Genomic DNA, 24,319 nt, shown 5'->3' on the forward strand with positions numbered 1-24,319 from the left:
TTTCTATACAAAATATACACAAGCAACATGAATATATAACCAACCACCCCAACCACCCCCATATATAACCATAGGATAGTTTGGACAACTAGTCTTTCCATACTGTGTCACACACAACCACCCCATCAACCACCCCACCAACCAACCCACCAACCAACCACCCATCAACCAACCCTACAACCATCCCACCAACCAACCCTACAACCACCCCACAACCAACCAACCCCACAACCACCCCCACCAACCACCCCACAACCAACCAACCCCACAACCACCCCCACCAACCAACCCTACAACCAACCCTACAACCAACCCCACAACCAACCAACCCCACAACCACCCCACCAACCAACCCCACCTGCAAAGCTATTACATAAATTATTATTGGACTGAAAAAAAAACATTTTATTTTTTACATCACATGGGTACAACACTGTCTACCAACAGTCTACTGGCTTGAGAACTCAACTTAATCTAGATATTCCCTGATTGAATAAAAAAAACTCCATGCAGAACTAACTCAACAGTCTTTGAAGAACACAATCATCTAGATGTTGTCTAATAGCCTACTGTTTAATACATCAATTCAGATCTTATTTCATTGAATCAAAAGTCAGATTTCATTAGGCAATGTCAAGTCCACAATCATTTATCAAGTAACTTCGAATACGTTCAAGTGGTCTTCGTCAGCTTGGTAACAGGGACACCGTGGGGAACAGGGTGGTACTGAGAAATAGTTGATACCCCATCCCAAATGGCACCCTATTCCCCCGGGCCCTGGTCAAAAGTAGTGCACTATATAGGGTATAAGGTGTCAATTGGGTCTGATCCTAGGAATAAAGTCAGACTTCAAACCCTTATAGAAGTGTCACCTCACCATGGGTAGGGGAAAATACAAGACCAGGAAACTGAGTGAGAACCGGGAATGTAGTTACCGGGTTGACAACGGTTGTCATTAGACAACATTTAAATATATAATGAGTTAAATAGAATTATAGAATTCAATTCAAACCAGTTCTAATTCTGTGTGTGTTTTATGTTGATCGTCCTGTTTGATTGACAGCTGTGGGTGTTGACTGTTCCAGAAGGCACATCTCGCTGGTCTCCAGTCAGGACTGGGCTGTCAGCAACATCAGGCTCATACTCTGTGCACCTGGGGAGGAAAAAGAATAACAGTATTTAGTGAAAATCCATGTATCCTTCCTAGCAGCTAAGCCAATGTGTAATGCAACATGCAAGCATTAGCAACTACTAGCTAGCTGGGGCCAATGTGCAATGCAACATGCAAGCATTAGCAACTACTAGCTAGCTGGGGCCAATGTGTAATGCAACATGCAAGCATTAGCAACTACTAGCTAGCTGGGGCCAATGTGTAATGCAACATGCAAGCATTAGCAACTACTAGCTAGCTGGGGCCAATGTGTAATGCAACATGCAAGCATTAGCAACTACTAGCTAGCTGGGGCCAATGTGTAATGCAACATGCAAGCATTAGCAACTACTAGCTAGCTGGGGCCAATGTGTAATGCAACATGCAAGCATTAGCAACTACTAGCTAGCTGGGGCCAATGTGTTCTGTCCATAGAATTTGAATAAATTGAGCAGACATACAGTAGCTGTGGAAATAATGTAATTTGCTTGTGTGAAAGATTCGGAATGTACGGAATTATGAAGGGGCACAGAATTCTAATGACATGATCAAACTTCATGATCAAAATTCGAATGGAATGTTGTTTAGAATGGGAACGTCTGTGGTCCTAGTTCTAATTCTAGTTCTATGCTGGTGTCATTCTATTTACCTTCTGTACTATCACATCACTGAGCAGGACCTCTTTACTGGCCTGGCAGTCTCTCCTGTTGGCACAGTAAAGGTGGGACAGAAACGGGCCACAGTAGGTATTGTATTATATGTGGTATTGGACAGGGTCTTACATTTGTTTTTTATCCTAATTAATAATATTATAAAAATTAAACATGTCCTCTGTTGTTAGTGACCAAAGGGCCCTTAACTCAAAGAATACAAGCAATATATTAATCTAAATTGTCTGCCTTTTCCTAACTCTAAATATATGTAAAAAAATAAATAATAATAATTAAAAACCTACACTAAAAATCTCACATAAGAAGTAGAGTGTAGAGATCTGATTTACCTTCCACCTTGGCTTCCTCCACTGCCTCTGCGGTCACCTCAGCAGGCCAATCGGTGGCGCGCTCCTCTGCGGTCACCTCAGCAGGCCAATCGGTGGCGCGCTCCTCTGCGGTCACCTCCACTGCCTCACCCTCGACGACTGCCTCCTCCACACCAGCAGGGGGAGCCTCTACTTCCCCCACAGACGCAGCCTCTACAACCTCCATGGGGGTGACTGCCACATCAGCCTCAGAAGCTGGGGCTTCACATTGGTGGCATGAAGTGAAGAGGGCCTCCTTGACTTCCTCAGCCGGGGCTGCCTCTGCCTCCACTGCCTCGACATCCAGGGCTGAGGCTGCTGCCAGCATCGCCGCCTCCACGACGAGCGCCTCATCCTCAGACACTTGGGCTGTCTCCACAGCCTCCTTTGCCGCTGCTGGTTCCTCCATTTCTGGGGCTTCCTCCACTGGGGCTTCCTCCACTGGGGCTTCCTCCACTACTGGGGCTTCCTCTACTACTGGGGCTTCCTCTACTACTGGGGCTTCCTCTACTACTGGGGCTTCCTCTACTACTGGGGCTTCCTCTACTACTACTGCTACCTCTTCGGCTGCAGGTAACTCTGCCTCAACTGGTGCTGCCTCTTCGACTGGGGCAGCCTCTTCTGGGGAAAATTCCTCTACTATTGGTCCCTCCTCGGCAGAAGCCTCAGCCTCAGGTGCTTCCACAGCGGCAGAAGCCTCAGCCTCAGGTGCTTCCACAGCGGCAGAAGCCTCAGCCTCAGGTGCTTCCACAGCGGCAGAAGCCTCAGCCTCAGGTGCTTCCACAGCGGCAGAAGCCTCAGCCTCAGGTGCTTCCACAGTGGCAGGGAGCTCTGTGGCCTCTAGGGGAGCCGCAGCCGTCTCCTCCTCTGCAACAGCAGCTGGAGCTTCCTCTATGGCGACCGGAACTACTTCCTCTGGCTCAGGGGTCTCCTCCGCAACCACTTCCTCTGGCTCAGGGGTCTCCTCAGCAACCACTTCCTCTGTGACATTAGGGGCAGCAACAACAGCCTCCTCTTCTGGTTTGGGCTCTTCAGTTTCCAAGACTTCTGCAGCTGGTGCTTCTGCCACTTCCCCCTCCACAGATAATACTTCCTCCTTTACCTTAGCTTCAGGAACCTCCAGGGAATCTAGAATGTCCTCGGCGGGAGCGAGTGAGGATTCTTCAGTCCGGTCTTCTAGGTGTTGGACGGCGTGCATGAGCCTCCTCTCAGCTACCGAGGCAGCAGCGATCTCAGAGCTGGCCAGGAGCTTCATGGAGGCAGACGTGATGTCAGACACAGCATCTAAAAAGAGAAGCAAGTCATGTCAGTCATGCAAGAAAGACAAAAAGGCTGCCTGTATAACTGCAGAAACACACAGCTTTTCAGAAAAGTATTTACAAAAATATTGTATATACAAAAGATGGAGCAGATCAGCAGATGCCATACTAAAATCAGTCACAACCTTCACAGAGTAGCCATGTTAGATGTGGGTAAGTGTTATTGTTACAACCGTCACAGAGTAGCCATGTTAGATGTGGGTGATAGTGTTATTGTTACAACCTTCACAGAATAGCCATTACAGATATCAATTCATGTGTGAATAAGTAATAACATTCTGGGAAAATTCAGTCTTTATAAAAAATAATTAAAACATTGTTTACCGTCTACTGGACTTACCTTCCATTCACCTCAGGGCTCAGGATGACATACCTTGACATCATTCTGCCATGGGGGGGGGCACGTGACCATCTGGGGGGAGTCTAACACATGGGACTAGTCCAGCAGCCGTGTCATGCCCCTCGTCTGTGTCGTGAGGATATAAACCTGGAGGTTTGTTGATAAAGACCCTACTACAGGCTGGTGTGTGATGACTGATTAACACTCCACTTCGGGAGCAGCCAACCGTGTACGGATCCATTTTGTTCTCTGAACTGCTCGTTCAATCCAGTTCCTGGTCGTGTTTGGATGTGCACAGGGCCTAAGGCCATTGGACAGTGTTGATCAACTGCTGGGAGTCTGACTGCCTGGTATGTGTGCACTACTTTAACAAGCCTACAAATTAAAAACTAGAAAACAATTCATGCCAAGTACCATTATACTAAACACATGAAGACAAAGCATTAAAAAGGTGAATGTTATTTAATAATTAATCATGGTTTAGTGTTTTTACATTCGCTTTGATGTCGTAAAACTCGTAGAGCCACACCTGTCAAATCTATCTGCTGCTGCGGCTACGGACCAGTTTGGACCAGTATGGACCAGTTTGGACCAGTTTGGACCAGTTTGGCCCAGTATGGACCAGTTTGGACCAGTTTGGACCAGTATGGACCAGTATGGACCAGTTTGGACCAGTTCTGGGATGGAAGCCTGACAGGCACAGAGACTAGACAATTCTGAAATCTGGTACAAGAGGTCTATGCTGAACTAAAAGATCACACACACATCACACATAAAACCCTTCAATACACATGGGAGCATGAACATGGCATTGATGGACATGATAGAGATGATCATAAAAGGAATATCCAACTGTTACCAAAACCCTAAACTCAAAGCAATGTACGGTGATGGGTATGTCTAGACTAGAGGAGTTCTAGGTTACGGATGGGTGGGTGTGGGAACTATTAGGTTCTACATAACTGGTAAATATTTAACAAAACCTGCCTTTTGATAAAATAATCTATATGTTGAAAGATAATGATTTTAAAAAATCCACTCTGAAACCTTATAACTGTATAAAATTGATTAGAATCAAAATTATAATCTGATGATGTGTGTAGTTTTAGTCGGAATGAGGTTAAACAATGTATCTGTATAGTGGAAAAACAGACTGAGCAGGGTGTAGTTTAGGATTTGAACTTGTATGTGGGGGCCGAAGAAAAAAAAAACAGAGAACATTTAAACTGTGTTTGGACCGACCTGGCTAGGCCTCTGAGGATCCTATGATAGCATAGGGAGCACTTCTCAAGGTTTCCCTCATCTCGGGGGAATGGAACTGTCGGCTGGGTAGTGATACACTGTGGTGAGAACTACGGAGAATGATAAAACTCACCTACTGTTTGTGTGGAAGTGTGTGCGCAGCTATAAAATGGATGTCTTTGTATAATGAGCTTCAGAACGTTCTCTGAATAAACTGTACTCTCTTTTTGCATAAGCCAAGTCTTTTAATTATTATTAAACCCATGGTCTTACAGATCTCGGGGATTGGTCAGAGCTATTGATTGTCAGTTATTATCATTGGGATTGAAAATTCTTTTGACACCTTTTCCCACAGTGTGTAAGTTCAGGCTTAGATATTGATTTTAAAACACATTTCCTGGAAAACTGTTTAATCATGTGTTCTGTTCAGGAACTCTGACCTAATATGCAAATGTTTTGTAAAAAAAAAAAGTTGTAAAATCTGAAATGGTCATTTCATTGGATAAAAACAGACAAAACGCAGCAAGTGTTTATTACACACGTGAGGGTAAGACAATAGAAGAAATGGACGCAATAGAAGTAACTGACAACGTCTTTATTGAAGGACTTCAGCTTCCTGAATCTCTCCTTCACTGATACTTTAGAAAACATTTCCTTAAAGGTGTCAAGGTGCGTTATTAGTTGGCCCATGGCGACCATCTCCAGACAGAACAACATTTCCTTAAAGGTGTCAAGGTGCGTTATTAGTTGGCCCATGGCGACCATCTCCAGACAGAACAACATTTCCTTAAAGGTGTCATGGTGCATTATTAGTTGGCCCATGGCGACCATCTCCAGACAGAACAACATTTCCAATGTCGATGAGTCGGAGAGGAATAGAACAGTAGTGTTGAAGTGAGATCGTTGGGTTTATTATAAAAATGTTCCCTTAATGTTGACCTTTCACAGTTAGGAAATAAAAAGACAGACTCGTAACAGCATCGGCGCAAATAAACTAAATGAACAAAACAAAGCTTGGACCTTTTTGAAGTTCTATTGAGAGATGGTGAATGATTGGTTGGCTGAAGGAAAATAAAACAGTGTGACAGTATTAGTAGAATGTGTGTCTGCATCACAAATGGATCCCTATTCCCTATAAAGTGCACTAGTTTTAACCAGGGCCCATAGGCAACAAACATAGGGCTCTGGTGAAACGTAGCGCACAATAGGGCCCGGCATCGTCCGGGTTAGGGGTGGGTTTGGCCGGTGGAGGCAGTCACTGTAAATAAGAATTTGTTCTTAACTGACTTGCCTAGTTAAATAAAGGTAAAATAATTAAATTAAATGTGCAGTGTGTGTGTGTGTGTAGGAGGGCAAGTGAAATGTGGGATGCAGCCTGGGAGCATCGTCCTGGACAGCTTCATTACATCATGTAAGTCCTGGCTGGTTTGTGTGTCAGTCACTGTGGTTACGACGCAGTGTTGGTTGATTAAAGTAGCAGTGGACTGTTCTAGATCAAAACGTTCCACTAGGAGGTAAGGCAGGTAAAGAAGAAATGCACGACTACAGTTTGTTACGTGAGGTTTGAAGTTGAAGGTAGAGGCTGAAGGTTCTGTAAACAACAAGGTATTTTAGTGGAAGTCCCTTCCCACCAAGCACTTATCCAAGACCCCGCTTTTAATGAAACACTTCCTAGGGCTGCAACGGGCCCCTCTTCCCACAGTTACGGTTCCAGGAACTGACAGGGCCACAAATTATTTGTATAAACACTTGTTTAAAATATATGCTGCTTACCGCAGTTTCAAATGATGAATAGCTACACAAATCTACAGGATGAACCAATAATTGAAAAGATTAGAAATGGCTTTAAAATGTTTTTATAAAAGTGTACCGGGGGGGGGGGGGGGTCTGTGTCATCCAATCACAAAGCAGAATACAAGTAATGTGGTTTGTTAGCGAACACATGATGGTACACGATAGCTGTAGTATCTTCCAACCACAGAGCAGATCCAAGTCACGTGATCTGTTCGACGCCACATCAAGTGACTTGGATCTGCTTTGTGATTGGACAATACAGACCGCGAGGCTCCATGGTGAGTGGAGGCTTTGGTGCTCTTTGAAACAAACTGACAATACAAACGTGATTTCTCAGAGGTTTAAACATTCATAACCGATGGGCACTACATCAACAATAAGAAATTGTTTTGTAATCTCGGTTGAAAATGGAAAATCTACGTTGCACAGTAATATTGCTAATATTTGATACCACTACGGGCTTTGAGGGTTGAGAATCCACTTCCGGAACCACTGGTTGCAGCCCTATTTACTCAGCATTGGGGGCAGGGGGGAAGTGATCCCTTATCTGTGCTTGGTGGGGGCAGACTTCTCCCTGGCACAGTGTCTAGGACGTGATAAGAAGGATCAGACAGATATGATGTCATAAAGAGATCAGTGAGGACACAGAACCAACTGATCCCCAAAGTTCCGATCACTGGGAGTTCCATTTGGGCACTGGAACACGGAGCTTTATGACATCACCGACTAATCCTTCTAGAGCTTATCCTAGGGAGAGGTGTGAGCAGCACTTAGAGGAGGAGGAGGAGAGAGCAGGGAGGAGGAAGGAGCTAGCAGTTTTTTGGTCACATTTCACAATAAGATGCAGTTCACAAAGCAATTAAAATGCTTCTCTGACTGGTATATTTATTACTTGCATAATAACCATTTAACCTGCTTGAAGTGCTTATCGTCTCGAGGTTCATACACATGACCTTCCTTTCAATCTGAATTTGGAGCACGTTCAACGCATCGTCAGAATGGACTGCAAACTTTAACAAAGCCCAGATGGCAGACTGACATTATTATGTAGAACTCCGCCATCCATCTGGAATCTTGAGGGACAAAGTCATTCAGACAAAAGTGAAGGAAAAGAGGTTGCCATTTTCTGTCCTGAATTCTAAGGGCCACATGGGAAAACTTTCCATTAGAAGAGTCCAAAAAAAGGCAACCTATTCCCTATGTAGTGACAATGTACCAGAGCCTATGGGCCCTATATAGGGAATAGGGTGCCATTTCAGAGGCACATAGGTTTGTGGGTCAGGACAACATGTACCATCATAAATCCAATATCTCCCTTTACTTCCCCTTTAACACCTAGGAACTCCTCAGAAAAACAGAGCCAGGAGTTTTCCCCAACAACCATGATCCGACCAGAAAAGAAACACCCCTGTCCCCACTGATAAATAGGACCATGTTGCTTGACAAATAGAGCGGGAATGATTTAAAAACCTGAAACGGCTATGTATTTAGCTGTGGTGTAAAGGAGTCAGAAAGGAGACAGCTGTCCCCGTCACCATGACATCATACCTAACTAAAGTGTTCTTTAACAGAACAGAACATAGTCCACCTCCTGCTTCCTATTGTAACATGTGCTATTAGATAGGGGGCTGTGATCCAGAAAGGTACCCTATTCCGTACGTAGGGTGCTACTTTAAACCAGGGAAAGTAGTGCACTACATAGGGAATAGGGTGTAGAGGGGGCCTGTGAGGGGGGGGGGGGGGGGGGTCAGGTGTAGGGTTGGGGGGGTAGTAGTAAGAGGGGGGGGGGGGGGGTAGTAGTAGTAAGAGGGACACCATAGCTAAACACACCCCTCTAGGTTGACCTTTGACCCCTCATGCTGCTACTTCGGCGGCAGGGGCTGCTTCTGCCTCAGGGGCGGTGGGAACCGTCTCGGCCACTACTTCGGCCACTACTTCCTCACCGGCGGCCTCCACGGCAACGACCTCTTCCACGACGCCAGGAGCCGCATCTGCGACGTCCTCGATGACGGCCTCTGCGTCAGCCTCCGGTGCAACTTCTTCCGTAACCACGGCAACTTCCACTGCGGGCGCTTCCTCAACTGCGACGACCTCTGGTTCCGCAGCAACCTCTGCAACCGCCTCTAGGACAGCGACCTCTGCCACGACTTCCTCTGCTGCTGCAGGCACCTCCTCGACTGCGGCCGTCTCAGCGACCACCTCGGCTAACACCTCTGCTTCTACTGGTGCCGGTTCTTCTGGGGATTCTACTTCCTCTGCTGCTGGTGCTGCTTCCTCTGCTGCTGGTGCTGCTTCCTCTGCTGCTGGTGCTGCTTCCTCTGCTGCTGGTGCTGCTTCTGGAAGGAGATGGAGCGAGAGAGAGAGAGAGAGAGAGAAGTGGAAGAGAGAAAGATGAGGACACGGTCTTATCCCTCCCTACAGGGTTTTGTCCAATTCCAACATCGATCCCCTAAAGACAGATTCTAAATTGTACCATGTGGTCTGGTATCTGGGTAGAAAGGATCCTGATCAGGAACAAAAGGATAGGTGGATCCAACACGGAGAAAAATACTAAATTAAGTTTAAACTGCTTTCAGTTATTAGTCCTCTGCTAAGCAGTTAACTACCTTCTAATGTGTGACGCAGTTTGACCTTTGAACCCTCCAGAAACCCCTGAGACGTATCCTACAAACGTAGCTAGATATACTCAGGCCTTTCTGAAATGAGCTAGCTTCAGGTAGCTTCACATTCCAGCTCAGGCCTTTCTGAAATGAGCTAGCTTCAGGTAGCTTCACATTCCAGCTCAGGCCTTTCTGAAATGAGCTAGCTTCAGGTAGCTTCACATTCCAGCTCAGGCTTTTCTGAAATGAGCTAGCTTCAGGTAGCTTCACATTCCAGCTCAGGCTTTTCTGAAATGAGCTAGCTTCAGGTAGCTTCACATTCCAGCTCAGGCTTTTCTGAAATGAGCTAGCTTCAGGTAGCTTCACATTCCAGCTCAGGCTTTTCCCATTAAGTAGATATTGATTGTGCACCTGTCACTTCCTCGAGCCTGCTCAAGCCAGGCTTGTAACTACATAACTAGTCGAACACCGAACCCGTCAGACACCGAACCCGTCAGACACCGAACCCGTCAGACACCGAACCCGTCAGACACCGAACGAACCCGTCAGACACCGAACGAACCCGTCAGACACCGAACGAACCCGTCAGACACCGAACCCGTCAGACACCGAACGAACCCGTCAGACAACGAACCCGTCAGACACCGAACGAACCCGTCAGACACCGAACGAACCCGTCAGACACCGAACGAACCCATCATTGACAATTTTAAAACATCAATCCATGTGCCAGAGTGACACATTTTCATGTTTGACTAAATAAAAAAAAATGAAACAAAAAAGTCACCCTGCAATTTCAGCAGACTATGGTGTGGAGACCACGGTGTGGAGACCACGGTGTGGAGACAATTTGCAATTTTTAACACGAGAACAGTTGATTAATAAAATATTGAGTCAGTCGTCTCCTTTGAATATGGAGAATAAAGAGATGATCCACTCAGAGGGAGGAAGTCTAATTGGAACGGTCCTCAACTCTAAGCTGTAATGCTTCATTCAGGATAAGTATAGTTAACCTGCCCGGGGCAAGTTCCTTCTGAAGGATTCACTGGCATAGAAATGAAGCTGGCTAAAATAAAAAGGTGAGCCACATTCGCAGTCAGCAGTCATCCTGAGTTGAACTCAGAGTTGAACAAAGACAACGCAAACCACATTCGTTGTTTAGGGCTCCGACCAGGTTGGTGACACCTGCAAAGGACCCCTATGGCTTTGAAAAAAAAGTCAAATCCCTATTCCTCAATTACAAGCCCTCAAAGGTCATTGGAGGGAGGTCAGAGGGGCAAAGAGCGCGGATCCTTTGAGAGAGCGGCGAGAAATAGTGGAATCTAGGATGGGGATTTGACAGCTTGTTAATGCCACAGAGGTGAACTGCAGCTCATTAGGTGTCAACTTAAGGATCGTCAGAGAGTCACTCTTGCCAAAAATCTGTCCAAAATAAGTCCAATGAGTTTCTATGGCTGGTTTTGGACCGAAGCTCGTCGCCTGCCTTCACGCCATTGGGACAACAACTCCCATCGTTCGGGTGGAGACCTGATATACAGATCTCTGGTCCAAGGGCGTTAATGATTAACAGGAGGCGGCAAGAAATGGAGGGAACAAGGACAGAGGGAGGAAGCCAGGATTTCTTTGACGGCTAGTAACCTTATCGGACACAGAGACAATCCCAAGATGCACCCCATTTCCCTACATAGTGCACTACATTTGACCAGAGCTCTATGGGCCCTATGGGTCCTGGTCAAATGTAGTGCACTAAATAGGGTGCCTCTTGGGACACACTCCCAGCCAGAGGGAACACCTGGAGCAGGGTTAAGGTCAATGTTAAATGAAAACAGCTGTTTTTTTTATAAACAAACCATTATAATAGGTAACAAGGATAATATCAACCGATTAGCCACAGTGGTCTGTATTGGTATTTAAACAGGCCCCTGACTAGCTAAAGGTCCAGCCACATTCTGTTGTAGAAGTATACCCAAGTACACGAACAAGGATAAGATCTCAACTAATTAGCCAGGAATGACAGCAGTAGCCTCAACTGGTTTTAAACGGTATAATTAAGAAGACGAGGAACTTGGGGTCAGGTACTCAGGGCGATAGAGCTGTGACAGACTAAGCAACGAGCAAACATCCAAACGTAACATGCAGGCAGGACAGAAAACAAAATAACAAGCTTTTTGGAATACACCAAAATATATGCAAATGAGGAAAAGAGAAAAGGACCAACAAATGAAGGGAATGAATGAGTTCCCGTGGCTTTAGTCTGAACAGTGTGGAGATATGTGCAGAGTAAACGATACTACAGACTAAAACCACAATAATAAGCAAGCAAAGATAAGTCGGACGCCGGTAAGAACATCTGATGTTTGGATCAGGTGTTAATGCATTGTTCCCTGACCAAGTTCAGGAGCCAAAGCTCAACATTACCCTTTTCTTTTCAAGTGTGCCCAGCTTATGGAGCTATTTTGGAAACAGGTTTAGAATGTTTAAAAGGGGTAGAGGTTGTTGAATACGTGTAGGCCAGGTGTAGAAATCAGAGTTAGTTATTGAAAGTTTGTTGGCTAGCAATGACAAACTGGCTACCAGTGTTGAGGGTGTGTCTATATATATATATATAGGTTGAGGGTGTGTGTATATATATATATATATATATAGGTTGAGGGTGTGTGTATATATATATATATATATATATATATATATATATATATATATATATATATATATATATATATATATATATATATATATATATATATATAGGTTGAGGGTGTGTCTATATATATATATATATAGGTTGAGGGTGTGTCTATATATATATAGGTTGAGGGTGTGTCTATATATATATATAGGTTGAGGGTGTGTCTATATATATATATATAGGTTGAGGGTGTGTCTATATATATATATAGGTTGAGGGTGTGTCTATATATATATATATATATAGGTTGAGGGTGTGTCTATATATATATATATATATATATAGGTTGAGGGTGTGTCTATATATATATATATAGGTTGAGGGTGTGTCTATATATATATAGGTTGAGGGTGTGTCTATATATATATAGGTTGAGGGTGTGTCTATATATATATATAGGTTGAGGGTGTGTCTATATATATATATAGGTTGAGGGTGTGTCTATATATATATAGGTTGAGGGTGTGTCTATATATATATAGGTTGAGGGTGTGTCTATATATATATAGGTTGAGGGTGTGTCTATATATATAGGTTGAGGGTGTGTATATATATATATATAGGTTGAGGGTGTGTCTATATATATATATATAGGTTGAGGGTGTGTCTATATATATAGGTTGAGGGTGTGTCTATATATATATATATATATATATATAGGTTGAGGGTGTGTCTATATATATATATATATATATAGGTTGAGGGTGTGTCTATATATAGGTTGAGGGTGTGTCTATATATAGGTTGAGGGTGTGTCTATATATAGGTTGAGGGTGTGTCTATATATAGGTTGAGGGTGTGTCTATATATAGGTTGAGGGTGTGTCTATATATAGGTTTAGTCTATATATAGGTTTAGGGTTTGTCTATACACTATGGCCACTAGTGTACTAAGGATGGGTGAATGTAGGTAGGAACAGAAAACTAGACTCTACATGAACCAATCAGAGCTTTCAGCGACACCATGTGAACCAAGGAGCTTAGCCCAACAGACCAATCAGGCAATCTGGGCACAGGGCCCAGGAACCCAGACAGGTCAATTAATCACTGACAGAAATCAGCCCTGACAGTCTAGATTAATCGCATTCAGAGTGATCATTCCACCATGCTGGCATGTCGGTGGCAGCGCCAAAACAGGGTCCATGCCAAAAGAAAACCTTTGGCTAGGCTTAGTGTGGACAAAAACATTATTGTCATGGTTGCAACGTTCTGATGAGACATTCCTTCTCCAACTGACACTAGAACTCTGGCCATTCTTGTCCACTATGATGACGAATTCTGGAATACTGAGAGTACAAATTCTAGAACTCCCCTAGGATTCTACATTCTATGGTTCTAAATTCTATGGCTCATGTCTATTGGTAGAATGTCAAGAGTGTGGATCAATGGAGTGTGAGGCAGTGCAGACAGTAGGCTACTGAGAACTCACCCTTGGGCCTCGAGTTCATCTCGGCGAGTCGGTCATTGTACCGCTCACTGTCACCATTCACTGTCTTGTAAGCCTGAATGGAACAGACAGACCGAGAGGTTGGAGGGACACGCCAAATTAAAAGAACACAGAAAGTGAATCTAGCTGCATTTCAAAATGGCTGCCTTGCTCTAAGTTGAGAAGCTGAATCCTCTCTTCCCTCAGCACTAGTAAGTAACAGTGTAGGGTTCAATAAAGGAGTGGCCTGAGCTAACGTCCTTGCCAACGGTTCTCTGTAGAACTGGTATAACGGTCTTTAAAAAGCTCCACAGCTGCGGTAAGGACTCTCCATGACAACAGTTACCACAAGGCTATACAGTGAGCTCCAGAAGTGTGTTTTGGCTCTGTACTCCTGTACATACAAGTTAAAATCCTAAGCTACACCCTGCTCAGTGGGTTTGTCCACCATACAGATACATTGTTTAACCTCATTCCGACTAAAACTACACACATCATCAGATTATAATTTTGATTCTAATCAATTTTATACAGTTATAAGGTTTCAGAGTGGATTTAAAAAAAAATCATTATCTTTCAACATATAGATTATTTTATCAAAAGGCAGGTTTTGTTAAATATTTACCAGTTATGTAGAACCTAATAGTTCCCACACCCACCCATCCATAACCTAGAACTCCTCTAGTCTAGACATACCCATGACCGTACATTGCTTGTGAACCGTTTAGAAATTACAAAACTTTTTGTACATAGTCCCCCCCCCCCCCCCCATTTTAGGGGGCCAACAGTTTTGGGAGAATTTCACTTGTATGGGTGTTATGTAGTGAAAAGTGTAGTATTTGGTCCCATATTCAGAGCACCACACGACTGCGTCAACCTTGTGACTAAACTACTTTGTTGTGGTTGTTCCAGATTATTTTGTGCCCAATAGAAATAAAATGGTAAACAATGTGTAATTTTAGAGTCATTATAAATAAGAATAAAATATGATATAGTAATGTGGATGCTACCATGGTTACGGACCATCCTGAATAATGATGAGTGAGAAAGTAACACAACAATATCATACCTCCAGGACATGCTAACCTCTCATTAATACAATTACAAATGGAGGTTAGCATTTTATATCATACCCCCCAAGACATGCTAACCTCTCATCATTACAATTACAAATGGAGGTTAGCATTTTATATCATACCCCCCAAGACATGCTAACCTCTCATCAATACAATTACAAGGGGGAGGTTAGCATTTTATATCATACCCCCCAGGACATGCTAACCTCTCATCAATACAATTACAAGGGGGAGGTTAGCATTTTATATCATACCCCCCAAGACATGCTAACCTCTCATCAATACAATTACAAGGGGGAGGTTAGCATTTTATATCATACCCCCCAGGACATGCTAACCTCTCATCAATACAATTACAAGGGGGAGGTTAGCATTTTATATCATACCCCCCAGGACATGCTAACCTCTCATCATTACAATTACAAGTGGAGGTTAGCATTTTATATCATACCCCCCAGGACATGCTAACCTCTCATCATTACAATTACAAGTGGAGATTAGCATTTTTTGGGGGGTGGGGTATGATATTTGTGCGTGAGAGATTTACAGAGCAGGTGTTTAACTGAACCATAGCCAACCTGTGTATTGTTCCTAGTTGAGGCGAGGGCTGTTGAGTTTCAGCCACATAAGAGAAAAATATGGTGGGGTTTTCATCCTACAGTAACGTGATACTACGGTATTATATTGGGTCCTGTAGAACACCATCATTATGTGATCTTGCACACATTCAGTTTTCATCAAACTTAATTAAAAAACGACCTCCGTTCACCAGAGTAGCCTGTTCTCTACAGGTAGAGGGTCAAGTGGGTAGAGCGTTGGACTAGTAACCGGAAGGTTGCAAGTTCAAACCGCCGAGCTGACAAGGTACAAATCTGTTGTTCTGACCCTGAACAGGCAGTTAACCCACTGTTCCTAGGCCGTCATTGAAAATAAGAATTTGTTCTTAACTTACTAGTTAAATAAAGGTAAAACCACTGGCCTGGGATCTGTTCCCTAACCAAACCACTGGCCTGGGATCATGTGTCCTAATGTTTATGCATTGTTCCCTAACCAAACCACTGGCCTGGGGTCATGTTCCCTAACCAAACCACTGACCTGGGGTCTGTTCCCTAACCAAACCACTGGCCTGGGATCATGTTCCCTAACCAAACCACTGACCTGGGGTCTGTTCCCTAACCAAACCACTGACCTGGGGTCTGTTCCCTAACCAAACCACTGACCTGGGGTCTGTTCCCTAACCAAACCACTGGCCTGGGATCATGTTCCCTAACCAAACCACTGACCTGGGGTCTGTTCCCTAACCAAACCACTGACCTGGGGTCTGTTCCCTAACCAAACCACTGACCCGGGGTCTGTTCCCTAACCAAACCACTGACCTGGGGTCTGTTCCCTAACCAAACCACTGGCCTGGGATCATGTTCCCTAACCAAACCACTGACCCGGGGTCTGTTCCCTAACCAAACCACTGACCCGGGGTCTGTTCCCTAACCAAACCACTGACCTGGGATCATGTTCCCTAACCAAACCACTGACCTGGGATCATGTTCCCTAACCAAACCACTGACCTGGGATCATGTTCCCTAACCAAACCACTGGCCTGGGATCTGTTCCCTAACCAAACCACTGACCTGGGATCTGTTCCCTAACCAAACCACTGACCTGGGATCTGTTCCCAAACCACTGGCCTGGGATCTGTTCCCTAACCAAACCACTGACCTGGGATATTTCCCTAACCAAACCACTGGCCTGGGATCATGTTCCCTAACCAAACCACTGGCCTGGGGTCATGTGTCCAAATGTTAATGAATTGGATTAATGTGTGGAAAACTGACCTGGGAAGAGGAAAAATCAATTCTTAATGTCAATATGCTTGAAATTAAACTATATAGCATGCTTAGTTCAAGTTAACCTTCAGGCACAGACTTCAGATCAGTGTTTGCTCTCCAGATCACCTTAACCACTATGGGAGGAAACAAAAAAACTGATACTCAAATAAGAATACAGTTCTGAGTAGATGGAGCCCTTCAGGAACAAATCTGATCTAGGATCAGCATGTACTGCCCAGGCCTTATCCTTTAAACTTACAACCCACACACAACCGATCTTGAATCAGTACTTACGTAGACCACAGCGGCAGTGAGGCCTCCTCCACACAGAACGGCGTACGCCACGTTGGTGGCAGAGCCACCGGGGATCCCGACGGACATCTGCCGCACTGGAACCACTGTGAGGAGACACAGTGGAGAGGGGGACACGGTTAGGGGACGGACCGGAAGAGAGAGCTACCTAAGACTGTGGATAATGAAGATCTCAAAAAGGCGGTTTACCAGTTCACCAAAAATGGTCAAGGTTCCTGTCTGTGAAAGATTCTTCAAAGTAGCAGCCACCACCGTAAAGCTTGGAGGAGGTGTGATGGGGATTTGCTGGCGACACAGATTTATTTAGATTTCAAGGCACACTTAACCAGCGATACACCATCCCATCTGGTTGGCACTTAATGGGACTATCATTTGTTTTTCAACAGGACAAAGACCCAACACACCTCCAGGCTGCATAAGGGCTATTTGACCAAGAAGGAGAGTGATGGAGTGCTGCATCAGATGACCTTGCCTCCACAATCACCCGACCTCAACCCAATTGAGATGGTTTGGGATGAGTTGGACCGCAGAGTGACGGAAAAGCAGCCAACAAGTGCTCAGTATATATGAGAACTCCTTCAAGATTGTTGGGAAAAGTATTCCAGGTGAAGCTGGTTGAGAGAATGCCAAGAGTGTGCAATGATCAACGCAAAGGGTGGCTACTTTGAGGAATCTAAAATATATATATATATTCAGATTTGTTTAACACTTTTTTGGTTACTACATGATTCCATGTGTGTTATTTCATAGTTTTGATGTGTTCACTATTATACAATGTAGAAAATAGTCCAAATAAAGAAAACCCCTTAAATGAGTCAGTGTCCAAACATTTGACTGGTACTGTAGATACAGAGGGAGATCTACATATATACAAACTATAAAGCATGTAAATATATGAAGAGAAAGCTAGATGTACACTTTTTGTTAATCTACTCAGACAGTAAGGAAAATGCTAGTTTTGCATTGGACAGAGCTAAACAAGCTAAACACAAGCTAAACACGACTAGCCAACCAATCCCAGTCCATCCTACCAAGCTAAACACGACTAGCCAACCTATCCCAGTCCATCCTACCAAGCTAAACGCAACTAGCCAACCTATCCCAGTCCATCCTATCAAGCTAAACACGACTAGCCAACCTATCCCAGTCCATCCTACCAAGCTAAAGACGACTAGCCAACCTATCCCAGTCCATCCTACCAAGCTAAAGACGACTAGCCAACCTATCCCAGTCCATCCTACCAAGCTAAACGCAACTAGCCAACCAATCCCAGTCCATCCTACCAAGCTAAAACGCAACTAGCCAACCAATCCCAGTCCATCCTACCAAGCTAAAACGCAACTAGCCAACCTATCCCAGTCCATCCTACCAAGCTGAAACGCAACTAGCCAACCAATCCCAGACCATCCTACCAAGCTAAAACGCAACTAGCCAACCTATCCCAGTCCATCCTACCAAGCTAAAACACAACTAGCCAACCAATCCCAGACCACCCTACCAAGCTAAAACGCGACTAGCCAACCTATCCCAGTCCATCCTACCAAGCTAAAACGTGACTAGCCAACCAATCCCAGTCCATCCTACCAAGCTAAAACGTGACTAGCCAACCAATCCCAGTCCATCCTACCAAGCTAAAACGTGACTAGCCAACCAATCCCAGTCCATCCTAATCCAGACCAGGGTTGAAATAATATTTGAAATAATTTCAAGTAGTTTCTGTTGTTGATTGAGCCTGGTTTAATGGACCAACAGACAGACCAACCCTACCCACCTGGCGATAGTGGTAGACACCTGGCTACCCTGCCTAGTGGTTAGAGCTGATGTAATATCACTGTCAGACTGTAGGACACTGAATCATCTTCACAGAACCATCATATTAACAACACTAAAGAAAGACCCAAATGCAGAAATAGAGATTTGAGATTAGACCATAAATCTCCATAATGGGTTGTGGTTGTTGTTATTGTTGTGTGGGTGGCATGGTCCACATGGCCAGTAGGGCTGGGTGGAGAGCAGGAGCCTAGTCTTCAGTAAACAGACTGCCAGGGTTGACAGGATTGGCTCTCCTCGGGCTAAATAGCCTGATCCTATCAACACTGGCACACTCCCTAAAAATCACACACAGAACACATACACACAACCAGTCAATCACATACACACAACCAGTCAATCACATACACACACCATAGAAACGACACCATAGAAACGACACCATAGAAACGACACCATAGAAACGACACCATAGAAACGGCACAGCCACACGACATAAAACCAGTCAACGACACAGGAAATCGTGGCAGTGTTTTGCTGTCTACTTCTGCCTGTTAGTCCATTAGAGACTAGTAAAGGACTTCTATAGATGAATGTATACATTCAGCCCTGAGTAGAAAACACCAGGAATATAACTGTACTGTGGCGGTGTACAGGGGACTAGGTTCAAAGTTCAACATGTGTCCCAGAATGCAAAGGTCTGGCAGAGGGGCGCCTACAGGGAAAAACAAGAGACACTTTTCTATAAGTAGTGCCTCTGTGGTGTGTGCTCATGAGGGATGTGTGTGTGTGTGTGTGTGTGTGTGTTTCCACACCCGTCTCTGGGTGAGTGTGTGAGCAACATATGTGCTCTATAAGAGGTGTGTGTGTTTACCTGTCTCTGGTTGAGAGAGTGTGTGTGTTTACCTGTGTCTGGGTGTGTGTTCACCTGTCTCTGGTTGAGAGAGTGTGTGTGCGCACCTGTCTCCCCTCCATGTAAAAAAGTATCACATTTCATCCTGCAGCTCTGCAGAGAACACATCTACCCCCTCCTGATAGAGGTCAACAGAACCCACATGTACCCTACCATGCTGACTCCTCATCTACCCCCCCCCTGATAGATGTCAACAGAACCCACATGTACCCTACCATGCTGACTCCTCATCTACCCCCCCCCCGATCGAGGTCAATGGCACCACATGTACCCTACCAAGCTGACTCCTCACACCACCCCCCCCACCCCCCCGATCAAGGTCAATGGCACCCCATGTAACACGTCAGTGAGCTGATCAGATACATAAATCTTATCAGCTCCATAGATGACCACCCCCCCCCCCCCCCAGCTCCATAGATGACGACCCCCCCCCCCCCCCCCCCCCCCAGCTCCATAGATGACCGAAGCAACCTACATAACATCCCAGAACTCGGACCAATAGTTTGTGCTTCAAACACACACGGGGGAGGCAGGTGGCCTAGTGGCGGCCTAGTGGCGGCCTAGTGGCGGCCTAGTGGCGGCCTAGTGGCGGCCTAGTGGTAAGAGCGTTGGGCCAGTAACCAGAAGGTTGCTAGATTGAATCTGAGCTGACAAGGTAAAAATATGTTGTTCTGACCCTGAACAAGGCAGTTAACCCACTGTTCCCCTGAACAAGGCAGTTAACCCACTGTTCCCCTGAACAAGGCAGTTAACCCACTGTTCCTAGGCCGTCATTGTAAATAAGAATTTGTTTTTAACTGACTTGCCTAGTTAAATAAAGGTTAAATTAAAAATATAAAAACACACCACCTTTTACATAGAGGCCATTTAGCAGACTCTGGTCCAGAGAGACGCCCAGTCAATACATTCAACTAAGGTAGGACAAGACAAATCACAACAGTCAGTGCCAGTAAAACGTTCCTCAAAAAAACACAGCCATCAGTGGTTACCAGACGTTGATCCTGGCTGACCCAGAGCTACTCTGCTGCCCTCTCTAATCCCATGACACGGCAAGTGGCCTCCTGTCTGTACCTGTGAAGGCCCAGTTATTTATACAGGTAGCTAGGCACTAATCAGTTAAGCTGAGCTAGAGGTCAGACGTGTCACAGACACGCGTGATTCCAGTCTCCTCCCTGACAGCCAATCATAGCACAATAGCATTGAACCCCCCCCCCCCACCGATTCCTTCCAGCTGAATAGAGACCATTCACAGCAGTGACACACACAGGACTATACACGCATGAAGAAATGCCCGCCCCTATGTAGGCCCAAAGCCTAACCATGAGGCCCATCTGCCCTGACATAGACCTAGTCATGACTGACTAGTGATCAATAAGTCATTAGTCAGCTACATATAATCCAGAGCAGGGTGAAATACACAGAGGATAAAGCTACCGCTACAATGCATGTCTATGCTTCTAGCTGTAGGGGGATATACACAGAGGATAAAGCTACCGCTACAATGCATGTCTATACTTCTAGCTGTAGATCAGGGTGAATATACACAGAGGATAAAGCTACCGCTACAATGCATGTCTATGCTTCTAGCTGTAGATCAGGGTGAATATACACAGAGGATAAAGCTTCCGCTACAATGCATGTCTATACTTCTAGCTGTAGATCAGGGTGAATATACACAGAGGATAAAGCTACCGCTAAAATGCATGTCTATGCTTCTAGCTGTAGATCAGGGGGGGAATGTACACAGAGGATAAAGCTACCGTTACAATGCATGTCTATGCTTCTAGCTGTAGATCAGGGGGGGAATGTACACAGAGGATAAAGCTACCGTTACAATGCATGTCTACGCTTCTAGCTGTAGATCAGGGTGAATATACACAGAGGATAAAGCTACCGCTACAATGCATGTCTACGCTTCTAGCTGTAGGGGGATATACACAGAGGATAAAGCTACCGCTACAATGCATGTCTACGCTTCTAGCTGTAGGGGGATATACACAGAGGATAAAGCTACCGCTACAATGCATGTCTATGCTTCTAGCTGTAGATCAGGGTGAAATACACAGAGGATAAAGCTACCGCTACAATGCATGTCTATACTTCTAGCTGTAGATCAGGGTGAATATACACAGAGGATAAAGCTACCGCTACAATGCATGTCTATGCTTCTAGCTGTAGATCAGGGGGGATATACACAGAGGATAAAGCTACCGTTACAATGCATGTCTATGCTTCTAGCTGTAGATCAGGGGGGGAATGTACACAGAGGATAAAGCTACCGTTACAATGCATGTCTATGCTTCTAGCTGTAGATCAGGGGGGATATACACAGAGGATAAAGCTACCGTTACAATGCATGTCTATATGCATGTCTGCATATCTACAGCTAGAAGCATAGACCAGGGTGGATATACATCCTAGTGTCAAAGCACAGAGGTTGGAGAGGCTCTAACATTTATAAAACAGGAAATTAAACCAGCCCTGTTCAGATCTCCCTCAGGGCAAATTCCTTAAGCAACAAAGCAAACAGGGATTCTAGTTCCGGAATGAAGCCAGACTAGAACCAGTCTATCGATGAAGCTCGTGCATGGGAAAGTAGCTACACTAAAAATACAACCCAAATCCATTATTCTCCTTGCTTTGACTCAAATCCACACAAAGCTGTTAACTCAACAATAACATTTTCCCTCTCCCTGACAAAACGCTTTGATGAGTCTGGGGAGACTGAATACAACATCACGATCAATTTCGATTATAGAGTTTGAGGCCTCTGCAGAACTCGACAGGTCAAATTCAAGTAGGGCTGTTATAGGCCAATCCAGATAACTATATTCACACAACCCCTATCCCTATACACGCGCTACCATCACACGTGAAGAATATCCATAGGACATCATATAGACTACGACATCTCCACTTAGCCTTCAAAAAAACAACGATTTAGGGGATATATATCAGATAAATACATGCACTTGATGCTTGGATGTTACATAACACCGATTATGTCGTTTTTGGACGGGGATGCGCTGTTTCGTAACTAAAATGTGCAGAGCTGCATGTTCTAATCTTTGTGGACATGGGACACACCTCCCCAACGGAAAAGGGGGCGTACTGCCTCAACAAGCGCTCAGCAATAATGTAAGATTGAAATGATTACAAGGTAACTTTTCTTGCAATGTTTTTCAATAAACTATTAAAGAATGGCGCAGTGGATCATCCCGGAATGAATAAAGTACATACATGTCGCGCAATTTGAAGGAAACTGCATTGATTGAAAAATCCTGAAACTTTGCATACAAAATTCACCCAATGTTAGACAAACCATCCAAATGTATAAAATCAAGCTCAACTGTTTACACAGACGGTCATTAAAACCAACTGTAATTGCATTGACCTTCGCGTAAATCCCCACATCACGCACGCGTGACGCGTCAGCTAGGATGTAACAAACGCTTAATATAAAAATGCCCCAAACTAATACAATATACTCCATCAAATTGGACCACTTGTAATCCACTCACCATTTCTGGATAAAGGCAGGGCGACTGCCATTCGTGCAAGGAGCCCCAGTCTCTGCCAAGCCGATCTACAGAAAAACATTTCTGATCAAGTCCAGGATCTAGTGTACAGTGCGTGTGGTGGTACAGGACGCTTGCAGGATGACTGACTGAGGAGAGACCAGCTGTGAACACGCAACTACAGACTGCGCTCGTTAGAGGCTGTTAACCCACTGTTCCCCTGAACAAGGCAGTTAACCCACTGTTCCCCTGAACAAGGCAGTTAACCCACTGTTCCCCTGAACAAGGCAGTTAACCCTCTGTTCCTAGGCTGTCATTGTAAATAAGAATTTGGTCTTAACTGACTTGCCTAGTTAAATAAAGGTAAAAAAAATGATAAAAAACACCTCCTCCGTGTTGTCCCACTATAGCTCCTCCCACAAAAGCTCCTCCCACTATAGCTCCTCCGTGTTGTCCCACTATAGCTCCTCCCACTATAGCCCCTCCGTGTTGTCCCACTATAGCTCCTCCCACTATAGCTCCTCCCACAAAAGCTCCTCCCACTATAGCTCCTCCCACGATAGCTCCTCCGTGTTGTCCCACTATAGCTCCTCCCACTATAGCTCCTCCGTCTTGTCCCACTATAGCTCCTCCCACAATAGCTCCTCCCACTAAAGCTCCTCCGTTTTGTCCTACTATAGCTCCTCCCACTATTGCTCCTTCCACTATAGCTCCTCCCACTACATTTTATAACCTTAACATCAAAACACAAACAAAGAGTTGATCTTCTGTCACTGATCTAACCATGGGGTGAGCTTCCTGTTTGAAGCTCTGCCACCCTCTATGACGTCACACCCTGATCTGTTTCACCTGTCTTGTGATTGTCTCCACCCCCTCCAGGTGTCGCTTATTATCCCCTGTGTTTCCTGTCTCTCTGTGCCAGTTGGTCTTATATGTTTTTCAAGTCAACCCATATGTTAGCCTGTATGTTTTCCCGTACTCTTGCTTCTAGTCTCTTTTTTGACCCTTGCCTGTTTTCTGGACTCCGTACCTGCCAGCCCTGACCTCGAGCATGCCTGCCCATTCTGCCTGCCTGACCATTCTGCCTGCCCTCGAGCATGCCTTCCCATTCTGCCTGCCTGACCATTCTGCCTGCCCTCGAGCCTGCCTGACCATTCTGCCTGCCCTGCCTTCGAGCCTGCCTGACCATTCTGCCTGCCCTGACCTCGAGGCTGCCCTGACCTCGAGCCTGCCTGCCCATTCTGCCTGCCTGCCCATTCTTCCTCCCCATTCTGCCTGCCTGACCATTCTGCCTGCCTGACCATTCTGCCTGCCTGACCATTCTGCC

The 24,319-nt window shown here is 45.1% G+C and overlaps 1 protein-coding gene across 1 annotated transcript; it reads right to left on the reverse strand.

Moving 5' to 3' along the window:
* Positions 1–384: 384 nt before the first annotated feature.
* On the reverse strand, positions 385–23,400 carry LOC118946766 (uncharacterized). The gene is made up of 7 exons (XM_090188570.1): positions 22,996–23,400; positions 16,774–16,877; positions 13,581–13,653; positions 8,720–9,199; positions 2,151–3,464; positions 1,800–1,854; positions 385–1,153 (listed from the first exon to the last, which is right to left on the reverse strand). Exons 1-6 carry the CDS (start codon positions 23,072–23,074, stop codon positions 1,811–1,813), a joined length of 2,094 nt encoding a protein of 697 aa, XP_090044696.1. The 5' UTR covers positions 23,075–23,400; the 3' UTR covers positions 385–1,153; positions 1,800–1,810.
* Positions 23,401–24,319: the final 919 nt, after the last annotated feature.

The sequence above is a fragment of the Oncorhynchus mykiss genome, chromosome 10 (genome assembly GCF_057628025.1).
Source record: "Oncorhynchus mykiss isolate SJ-2025 chromosome 10, ASM5762802v1, whole genome shotgun sequence".
NCBI lineage: Eukaryota > Metazoa > Chordata > Actinopteri > Salmoniformes > Salmonidae > Oncorhynchus > Oncorhynchus mykiss.